This window comes from Phyllobates terribilis, unplaced genomic scaffold (assembly GCF_046119375.1).
Source record: "Phyllobates terribilis strain yellow unplaced genomic scaffold, ASM4611937v1 Scaffold_9__5_contigs__length_417890890, whole genome shotgun sequence".
NCBI classification, from domain to species: Eukaryota; Metazoa; Chordata; class Amphibia; order Anura; family Dendrobatidae; genus Phyllobates; species Phyllobates terribilis.
Window position 1 is genome coordinate 173,582,033 of NW_027362769.1, and position 11,824 is coordinate 173,593,856.

Here is an 11,824-nt window from a genome sequence, read left to right on the forward strand (position 1 = left end):
ACCTCCCTGAACGTGGGGGAAAGAGGAAAATTGACAATAGATGTCTTCGAAAGTTGGTGCGAATGGTGGAAAAAACATCACGTCAAACATCCAAAGACCTAAAGGCCAACCTGGAACAGTCTGGGGTCATGGTTTCAACAAGTACCATACACCGCACACTAAACTAAGCAGAGCTTTATGGTCGAAGGCCAAGGAAGAAACCATTGCTGAAGAAAAGACATAAAAAGGAACAACTGATCTTTGCCAAAGAGTACCTTGACAAACCACAATCCTTCTGGGAAAATGTTCTGTGGACAGATGAAACAAAAATAGAGCTTTTTGGCAATGCAAAGGAACAGTTTGTTTACAGACGGCGCAATGAAGCTTCTAAGGAAAAGAACACTTTACCAACAGTTAAGCATGGTGGAGGATCCATAATGCTTTGGGGTTGCTTTGCTGCGTCTGGTACTGGAGGCCTTGACCATATCACAGGAATCATGAAATCAGAGAATTATCAAGAGATTTTAGAGCGAAATGTCCTACCCAGTGTAAGAAAACTTGGTTTGAGTTGAAGATCATGGGTCCTCCAGCAAGACAGTGACCCAAAGCACACATCCAAAAGTACACAGGAATGGTTGAAAAAGAAAAAAATGGACTGTTTTAAAATGGCCAGCAATGAGTCCTGACCTCAATCCCACTAAAAATCTTTGGAGTGAGCTGAAATCTGCCATTGGGAAAAATAACCCTGCAAACATTCAAGAGCTCGAACAAACTTCCAGCTAAGAAGTGCAAGAAGCTTATAGATGGCTACAAAAAAAAGTTTGGAGGCTGTCAGCAATGCCAAAAGGTGAGCAACCAAGTATTAATTAGGGGGCAACCAAGTATTAATTAGGGGCCTTTATTGCTGCACATTCTGTTTCTTTTTTGAAATCGCAACATGGAAGTTGAAAAACAATGTTTTATTGTTGTATTACTTTGGGCCACTAATTTAAAAAATACTGAGGATATATAACTTTGGTACATTTCCATTTATTTCTGAAGATATTACAGTCTATGAAAATAATGCCAATAATGATGAGCAGCACTGTATATAAATTGCACGTTTAGTTCTCTAATCGTTGCCTCCATATTGCAGAAACTGAAGTTTAATCACATATGTAATTAGAGTGCTCCATGGGAGGAGAAACTCCCTTTATCATCTTGTGTGACCATTTTCCTATGACGTATCTAAGCCTAACATATGTAACACTGTAACAGGTATATCTAAGCTTGCAATATATTATACTGTAACATATATATCTAATCATTTGATGGGTAATACTGTCTGATCGGCCAGTGTATCTTACTCTATCATATGTAATACTGTAATAAGTTTATTCAAACTCAGCATAAATGATAATGTAATAGATGTATCCAAGCATATCAGGTGTGAAATTATGTGATCAGATTCTATCATATATAATACTGCAACAAGTGTAGTGAAAATTATCACATGCAATAATTAAAAGGTTGTAATTAATCATATGTATCTTAGGCTAGGGATCCATGGCGACATTTGTCAGGTGACACTGAATTTGCAGCCACACATTGCAACATTGGATGTAATGATTTCCTATGGTGTTGCGTTGCGATCTATGACATGCTGCCACTGCGACATTGTTTCCAAATGTGTTGGATTTTCTGTCGCTGGTCGCAAATTACAAGCAACACACTTGTCATAGACTTCAATGCAGGTCGTACACGACTTGTCTGCAACTTAGCTGTTTTATTTCCAGGGAAATCAGATTCTAAAATAGTCGCATGACAGCGAGTCGCAGAAAAGCTGCACAAATGTTTTTGTTTCATGAGTTTTCTGAGTTGCTGTCTCACAACATCGGTCGCCGTGTAGCCCTAACCTAAGTCTAACCATGTAAGAGTGTGACAGGTGTATCTAAGCTTACCATACGTGATATTATAAAACATGTATCCAAGCCGATTAAATGAGATACTGTCTGATCGACCGGAGTATCAAAGCTTATGATTACTGATAGATTTAGGTTCTCCTATTACACTATCATGTATGCTACATATCCTGTGCATTTAATCATGTGTGACACTTTTCCTATGGTGTATCTAAGGACATGATTACAGAGCAAGAATCTGCAGCACATTGCACAGGAATCGCACTTGACCTGACGTACTCTTCACACTTGGCTGCAGTTTACACCATGAGCAGCACTCTCAGTTTACAGGGGTACACAGGATAAGTTTGTACCCCCGGCCTAGCTTGCTGTTTTATTGTATTCATGGCCCTTAGATCAAAGTGAGGCCATTCCCCCAGCAGATGAAACAAGAATCCAGCCAAAAATAGCCAGTGATCCCTCCATGTCCTGTGTTCCCCTGATCAAAGCAAAGTCTCTGATACATTTCCCGTCCGCAATTTACTCGTGACATATTTTATTTACGCGTACTTGTGCCCTCTCCCTTCACAACAGGCCACAAGTTCACATTTCCAAAGTCGATTTCCATTGTGAGCAGGGAGCACGTGGATGGGGGAGCCCTGCGGTCGCACTGGGCATGATGAAAGGAGGTGCAGCCTTGTGGTTCAGGAGCTCCACTTTGAAGTGGATTATGTGTGCGAGTCCTACACGTTCCTGTGCAACCTTCTCCAAAACCAGTTATGATTGCTTGACCCCCCCCCCCCATTTAACCCTTTAACTGCCAAAGGGGTTTTCAAAGTTAATGAGAAAGTGCTTATTTCTACAGTGTATGGCTGGGATCACACGACCATTTTTCTCTCATCAGAGAAAATCTGTCCAATTATGCCAATCACACGCTGATGAGAGTTTGATCAAAGTTTGATCAGAGCGTGATCTGATTTTCTCAGATGTGGAAAAAAAAATAAAAAATCCACATCTTCTCCATTCTGTCAGTCAGTGAAAATTGGACTTCACTAAGATGTCATCTGAGTGTAGTCTAATTTTTTTCCACTGACCCATAGACATAAATGGCCAAGTGCGATCAGATAATCAGATGCAACTCGTGCATGCTGCGACCTTTTCCTCTGATCGACTCGGTTCGGGGACAAAAATGGACATGTGATCACTTTGAGACATGGGGTGTAATCTTGTGATCACTTTGTTACACAGGGTTTAATTTCGGGCTCACTTTGTTACACGGTTTAGTTTTGTGATCACTTTGAGAAATGGGGTGTAATCTTGAGATCAGTATGAGACACGGTGTACTCTTGTGATCACTTTGTTACATGGTTTCATTTCGGGATCACTTTGTTACACAGGGTTTAGTTTTGTAATCACTTTGTTACACAGGGTTTCGTTTTGTGATCACTTTGAGACACGGTGTACTCTTGTGATCACTTTGTTACATGGTTTCATTTCGGGATCACTTTTTGATACAGGTTTTCATTTTGGGATCATTTGTGACTTGTGGTGTAATCTTGTGATCACTTGTTACACAGGTTTCATTTCGGGATCACTTGTTACATAGGGTTTCCTTTTATCATCACTTTTATACATTTTATGTGTACAACTTTTGAATTAAAAAATGTATTCTTTACAAACAGCGCCCCATAGCTAAGCAGCCAATGTATGCTCTGTAATTACTGGCTATACTGAAGTAGTGCTGTGTCACTTATTTCTTAGTAATATCTTTATCTGGGAAAGCGAGGTGACAACCCTATTGGCCACCATTATAGTCCCCATGGGGCTTATCATACAGATTTCTTACAGTCTGAAAAGTAAGTCTGTTAAGTTCTTCAGGGACAGTTCCGTATATAACTTATTTATATCTACAAGATGAAGATGAAGGGTCATAGACATTGCAGCATTGAGTGGGCACTGTATGGTGATATTACATGTGCATTGCATGGCTTTAAATGGCCCTAATATGTTTTTTTCTTGATTATGCTTTATAGGGCTTTCTAAAGTGGAAATTATATGGCCCTATTAATACATGTTCACTGTATGGTGCTAACATGTAGGGAAACTTTGACACTATGACATGTTCACTTTATAGTCTATTATGTGGGCACTGTATGGTTTAATTATGTGTTCATTGTATGATACTATACTGTAATACAGCCACTATATGGTGCTTTCATGAGTTCACACTGTAGTTATATAATGAAAAGCTGTTTTGTAGGCACTATAAGACACTATTAAGCATGTTATGTGGGTACTATATGGTGCTATTATGTGTCCAATGTATGGTACTATTATTTGGATACTACATGGTGCTAATTTGTGCTCATCCTATGGTTCTTATACGTAAACCTATTATTTAGGCACTATATGGCTCTATTATGTGTTCAATGTATGGCGCTATTATTCAGGCACTATATGGCCACATTATGTGTTCCCTTTATTGTGCTACTATGTTGCCACTATATGGTGCTATTTTGTTTTCACTTTATGATGCCGATAAGTAGTGCTAATATGCAGATACTATATGGCATTATTATGTTTTCATTATATGGTAGTAATATGTGGGTATCTTGTGCCATTAGTATGCATTCATTATATGCTGACAATATGTGGGTACTATATGGCACTATGTGTGGCCACTATTTGGCGGTTTTATTTTGGTGCAGTGAAATCACAGTGAAACTAAGTTTTACTGACTTTGTAGTGGTGAATTGGATCTAATCCGAGAACTTTAGGAAGCCCCATTTTTCTGCCCCTTCTACTAAATTGTGGCTTCCTTGGGGACCTTGATATTAGGGGGATCCATCATGATACTCGCCTGTGCGAGTAAATACATAATAAATCCAAACGTGATACATAAAGTGATAATCTCTCCCATGTTGCACGTTTGTTTGTTCCTTAGGTGATTCAATGCAGTGTCCTCGCCTCCCCCTCTATAGACACAAGTCATTACCAGGGTCCCGGCGGCTTTTGTCTGCTATTCATGTGTCAGACAAAATATTTTGTTTAGAAAAATCTTTCACTTATTTTAAAGGAATTTCATAACTGCAGTTGTTTCCACGTGTCTTAAAGGGACGGCTCCCATTGGAAGAGTTTCACTTTCATTACAAACATCAATAATTTGAGTACAGAAGAGATTATGTTCAGCTATTTCTATGCCAGGACAGACAGTGGCCTGTGGAAGCCTCTGAGGCGCTTCTACCAAAAAAAGGGAAATCATAAACTGCCATAGTGAAAGCAAAATAATGCCAAATGGTGCTTATATAGTTTTGCTATACAGTGCTAACATAATAGCACACAGTGAACACATTACGGTGGTATACAGTACTTAAGTAATGCCACTATACAGAGACAACTAATTGTACCGTTCAGCGCCCACGTTATACTGCTATATAGTAATTACATAATAGAACCATATAGGGAACACTTAAAGGGGGTACTCTCAGGTTTGAAAGTTGGGTCACGGCCCCACTATCAGTAATGACGTACTTGTCAACGGCACCAAATTTGCTGGGACTGTCCCAGATTTGCAGGTGCAATAACAGAAAATCAGGACTTTCGCTGGCTGAAAAAAGGGTGTAGATTATATAAACCCCGTCCAAAAGTGGCCATTCCTTGGAGTGGAATTCCTGGGCCAGAGGTGGACGAGCAGTGGAGTAACTCAGAGGCCCCAATACAAAAACACTAATACTGTTGGTACATACTTCACCACATCAGGGGTGTAACTGTAAGGCCCTGGCTCTACTATCAGTATTTGATCAGTATTCGGTCAGTATTTTTTCTCAGGAGTAGGAGCCAAAACCAGGTGAGGAACAATCAGAGAAAAGGTATAATAGAAACAAGTCACCAATTCTGCATTTATCACCCACTCCTGGTTTTGGCTCCCACTCCTGAGGAAAAATACTGACCGAATACCGACTAAATACTGATAGTGGGGCCGTGGCCTTATACCCTATTCTGGATAGAGGATACATTTCTGATAGCTGGGGTCCGACTTCTGGGATCGCTGGGATACATTTCTGATAGCTGGGGTCCGACTTCTGGGATCCCCAGCGATCCCAAGAACCAGAATAGCCTAATCTGAATGGAGCAGAGGTCCATCATGCACAGTGCCGCTCCGCTCCATCCATTCTGATTGGACCAACTGAGCGCAGCGCTGTGCTATCTCCAGCGGTCCCATTGAGAATGAACGGAGCGGCAGCGCAACATGATCAAATGCTGCTCCATTCACACCAGTTCTCAGGATCGGTCGAGGCTCCAGCAGTTGGACGCTCAACGAGCGAGAAGTTATCCTATAGTTAACTTTCAAACTTGAGCATAACCCTTTAAGGGTGCCATAATATATGACTGTACAAAGCTAAATAACAGTGTCATATCATGAATGAAATACTTCCATAAAGTGCACACAGTACATAATAGTAACGTATAATGAACAAAACCAGTGACTATACTGTTCATAAATAATATCGCCAGACAGTACCAAATAATACAACAAAGCTACATGATGCGGACGCCCAACAAACAGCTCCTCATATCTCAGCTTCCTGTATCCCTGTGAGTCATCGTATGCAATAATGCACAGTTATATTCCTGCATGAGTGGGTTGGTTTGCCGTCCAGGACTCCGGGAGAGCTGGGTGCGGAGCCGTAATGGTAGCCATATTGGATGACTCGCAGGGTTATAGCTGCGGTCTGTATCGGGATCATCCTAGAAACCGAGAAGCGACTGAAGAAACTGGTTATGGCTAGCAGTTTTGGGTTGTATATTATAAGATGACAGTTTTACAACCTGTAGTAATTTGACTTGTTCCCCGGTGCGACCGGATCATCCACATTGCCCACAACACATTACCTGGAACCTTTCTCTTTAATATAATGGGTTTCGCTGTACTCAGGGCAAATACAGCAACTGGCGAGAACCTGTTGTGTTCATTGGGCCTGGTCTTACGCAGCAATTGGCTGCCATGTCTAAAGTTTTTATTGTAGTGCCTCCTGTATCAAAGTTGTCTTTGTTGGCCATAGCAACCAATCACAACACAGCTTTCATTTCTCCAGAGCAGTTTGAAAAATTAAAGCTGAGCTCTCATTGGTTGCCATGGGCCACCATGTCTAAATGACTTACTCTAGGTCCTCCTTTATCAAAACGGTCTTTATTGCCCATAGCAACCAATCATAGCACAGCTTTCATTTCTCTAAAGCAGTTTGAAAAATGAAAGCTGAGCCCTCATTGGTTGCCATGGGCTGCCATGTCTAAATTACTTACTCTATGCCCTCCTTTATTAAAACGGTCTTTATTGCCCATAGCAACCAATCATAGCACAGCTTTCATTTCTCTAAAGCAGTTTGAAAAATGAAAGCTGAGCCCTCATTGGTTGCCATGGGCTGCCATGTCTAAATTACTTACTCTATGCCCTCCTTTATTAAAACAGTCTTCATTGCCCATAGCAACCAATAATAGACAGCTTTCATTTATCCAGAGCAGTTAAAAAAATTAAAGCTGAGCCCTGATTGGCTGCCATGGGCAACAAAGACAATTGCACTGTTAGGGCTTGTTCACACACCTAGTATTTTAGATGTTTTTTTCTGTCTAGTTATGGAGAAAGAAAATACACAATGTTTTACAGCAGAAGCAAAATGAATGAGGTTTATAAATTCCCACTGTATGTGCATTTTTTTAATTATCAATGCAGCGTGTCAATTCTTTCAGTGTTTTTATAGCTTTTTTTTTTATACATTGAAATCAAAGGGAAAAAAACAAAACTCATTGGTTTCTGAACAGTAAAAATGCATCAAACCACACAAATTAATGCAGATTTGATGCTATGTTTTTCTGGTAATTTTCGGCATTTTTCCTGCGTGTCAACATATGAGGTCCTGTATCTTTGTGGGATAGCTGAAGGACAATCTATATGGCTACCCAAATATCTCATAGGATACCGTTCACACTCAGCATTTCTGGCGTGTTGTTTTTCGCTGGAAAAACGCAGGCAACTGGCTGGAAACAAGCAGCGGTAAATCTACACTAAGGCTACATACTCTTGTAGCGTCCCCAATGCCGCAGTGATATCCGCAGACACATTACACCATTTGTATTGCAAAGAGTGAAATGCGCCCCTACATCCGTGCCATTAAATTGACATGCGGCGGATCTCAAACCCTCACCTCCTAATGATTTACGCTGCGGATTATATTACATTTGGGAAACAACGCAGTAAAAACACTGAAAGAACTGACATGTTGCAATTAAAAAAAAAATAATTATGGCACGTTTAAAAAAAAAAAAGAGTAAAATTTTAGACATTTTTTTTTTTTTGCAGCTACTTTGAAATGTTGTGGGGTCTTTTTTTCTCTTGAATTCTCGAATAACGAGATGGAAAAATGCGTCAATAACGCCACGTGTGAAGTAGCCCTTACAGGGGTCCCCACTAAGCTTTATCAGTCTCCTGCAGGGTCCTGTGGGGGAGTCAGGACAGATTTGTCAAGAATCTGGGAAAGCTGAGTGATAAAATACAATATGTGACCCTTACAATTCCCACCTCGTTGTCACCCTGCTTAGGGTTTAGTCACAATATTGCGGCAATTACATCCTTTTTACCCAGTTTTCCCATGCATGTGAATGGATAATCTGCCAATTGACAGACACCATGTTGCTTGTCACCTAGCTTTCCAGGAATGGATATAACTATGGAGCAACTGAATGCAAATTTTCTTTTAACCATTAGAATGATTGGAAATGTAAAGCACCAGCTGGCGCACAAGCGTTTAATGTTGGAGATGCCATAGAAATTGGCATTTAATTCCTCCCTCACCCGCTCGCTTTAATGTGATTTAATCACTTGACTTTCCTGTACTTATTGTAATGCAATTATATTTACTCTAAAGAGGCGAATGGATAAATTGTGACTCCCTGACCCCCCCATCCTCCAGACCATATAGGAACCACACAGGGGTCTATTATCTGCTGCATGGGGTCAGGCTCTGCCCCTCAAGGGGCCATAATTACCACATTATATTGAAATGGAACAGAATTAGTAAATTTTCATCCGATCGCTAATTCATGAACAAAATTGCTCCAATATTTTATTAATCCAAATTTTTAAAATCCATTTTTTTAAATTATTTAATGCAAGAAATAAAAAAATAAATCCTTGTCGCCTTATCTGGAAACGTTACATTATATGTCACTGTGTAGATGGCAATATATGGAAAGACGCAGAGCAGAATTCACTACATTCTTCTCCACCAGCGAGACATGTGGACAATTAGTGGTTTGGACGCAGCAAGGTATCTGCGAGGCTTTGAAGTCAGTGGAAGAGCTTAGATCAGCAAATCAACATGAAGAACTATTATTATGGAGACAAAACTAAATAATCCGAGCGATTCGCCATTTATTTACGATTTGGCATTGAATACGGTAAATCAATTTAAAATGGAAAAATTTCAAGGTGAATTCATCTTGGCTAATATATTCTGCAAACAGATGAATGTTCTAATATCAGAATGTCTGTATGTGACAGATTGGGGAATATTTTACCATTTACTGGTTTTTAGGACAGTTACAATGACCATGAAACATGTCCGATAAATGATCCGACTGGAAGAGGAGATGACAGCTTGTGGCAATTTTTCTGCAACCGAAAAATGGTGCATAGATGTAAAAATATGAATTTTGTAATAATCAAATTGCAAATTGTGCACATATTTTATAGCTCAAATGTCATTAATGTACAAAGAAATGAAGCTAGGTAATAATAATTGTAAAATGTTTCCAGTGATGATGCTTGATCTTTACACCAATTGGCACACTAGTTCTGCCGAATTGGTTAATAAATAGTACTGTCACCATAGCCAAATATTGGTCCCATGTGGGAAAATTTTCATGCTTTGCTTTTCTTATATGTTACTCTCAAGATGCAGCAGAGCTGAGTTACTCATGAATCAGATTGCTTCATATTAGCAGTTTTACATGGGACTGCAGGTAGACCCAGAGTGTCCTTATGGTGCACCCAAAGAGGTAACTCCTGCCTCACTAGGTTACTTAGCAAGGCCACAACAAGCAGAGTTCAGTGACTCATGATTATTTCACAGCATGCTATTTACTGTTTTACACAGGACTGCAAGTAAATCTCCTGCATTATCATTACTTAGAGAGTCTCAAAAAATGTTGTCCCATTTATAATAAACTAAGCTCTGCTACATCTTTATCACAGTAGAGCCAGAGGTGGCAGAGCAGTGATTAATCATAATTTCACATTAGCAATGTTACATGGGACTGCTGGTACATTTACTGCATTATCTCAACTTAGTCATCAAAATGGGCAAATGACACAGCCTCAAATGACAAAATCAGGTATGTTCCATCTACGTCACTTTGAAGCAGAACTGAGTGACTCAAGATGTTATCACAATGTTACTGTCTCCTCTACATAGGACTGTGAGCAAACCTACTGCATTATCTAAACTCAGAGAGTCATCAAAAAGTGAAGAATTAATTACAAACTCCATTCTGTTACATCTACGTTACTATGAAGCAGATCTGAGTGACTCATAATGATATCACAGTGTTATAATCTCCTTTACATAGGACTGCTGATACACCTACTGCATCAACTCAGGGAGTTATCAAACAGTAAAGAACTAACCACAAACTCAGTGCTGTTACATTTATGTCACTTTGAGGCCACGTCCACACATTCAGTATTTGCTCAGTATTTCACATTAGTATTTGTAAGCCAAAACCAGTAGTGGGTGAAAAATACAGAATTGGTGACGAGTTTCTATTATACTTTCCCTCTGATTGTTCCTCTCCTGATTTTGGCTTACAAATACTGATGTAAAATACTGACCAAATACTGAAAGTGTGAAGCAGAGCTGAGTGTCTCAGGATTTCCAAGTGTTATATTCTCTTTTGCATAGGACTGCAGGGAAATATACTGCATTATCTTATCTCAGATACTCAAACAGTGCAGAACTAATGACAACCTCAGCTCTGCTACATCCCTTCTATCAGATTAGCAGGCTTTACCTCTGCATGGAGAGCAGTAGTCCCACCAGGATAGTGCAGATACCAGGAAGGTGCCAGGGTGCCATGGTGCCTGTCTGTCCAGTGCCAGGGATGCTCCCGTCACCCTTTACCCGTTTCTTCCCTGCTTCCTAATTTCATGGATGTGCAACTCTCCAAGGTTCATCTTTCTTTTGCCGCTGGAGAGAAGTTTTCCTGATGGAGGAGACCTGACAACTTTTAGGATCAGTCTTTTCCTTCTCTTGACACCTCCCAGAGTTTAGGATCAGTGATGCCTGGAGTTCATTCCCAATCCCATTCACTGCACAGGTTCAAGGTCTTCTATCTATGTCTTGTCCTATAATCCTCAGTATTCCTCTGGAATTCCTCCGGGCAGTCTCAGGCGGTGTCTTCCCCCTTTGTGATTGCTGTCTAGAAGTTTAGGATTTAGGTTGTTGGCTGCAGGGGAGCTGTCACACACACCACTCTGCGCTCTCCTGCTGAGAGCTGCTTCCCCTGTGACTCTCCACCTCTTTAAATTACCCTCTCCACATTGACAGTCACACACTCCCCTCTCTCTGTCCTTCCCTCCCCTACTATCATCTGTTGACAGGAGCAAGTATTCCGCTCACCACACAAGTTATCCCGCTTAATGATACCCATTACTTACAAAGGAGTCCATTACAGAGCAATTCCCTCTAAAATAATAAAAAGTCTCCAGGAAATATGGCTCTTCCCTCTGTTTCGCTTTTCCTGAGAAAGCTGGCTGACAACCAATATTTCCACTATTTCAGCTCTCATGTGAGTTGTCAGCCGACTTACACAAATTCCCAATTGGCAATTCTGTTTTTTTTTTTTTTTAAAGAAGAATAATAAGGCCACGTAACCACAATGAGTATTTGGTGAGTTTTTGATGTTGCAAA

General features: G+C 40.3%; 1 protein-coding gene across 1 annotated transcript in view; it reads right to left on the reverse strand.

Moving 5' to 3' along the window:
* Positions 1-11,587, reverse strand: part of WNT10A (Wnt family member 10A) — a 46,172-nt gene extending 34,585 nt beyond the window's left edge. Inside the window, exon 1 of the mRNA XM_073647386.1 lies at positions 10,926-11,587. Coding sequence (XP_073503487.1) covers positions 10,926-10,990 — 65 coding nt within the window. The 5' untranslated portion in view covers positions 10,991-11,587. The remainder of the gene's footprint in view (positions 1-10,925) is intronic.
* Between the last annotated feature and the right edge of the window lie 237 nt (positions 11,588-11,824).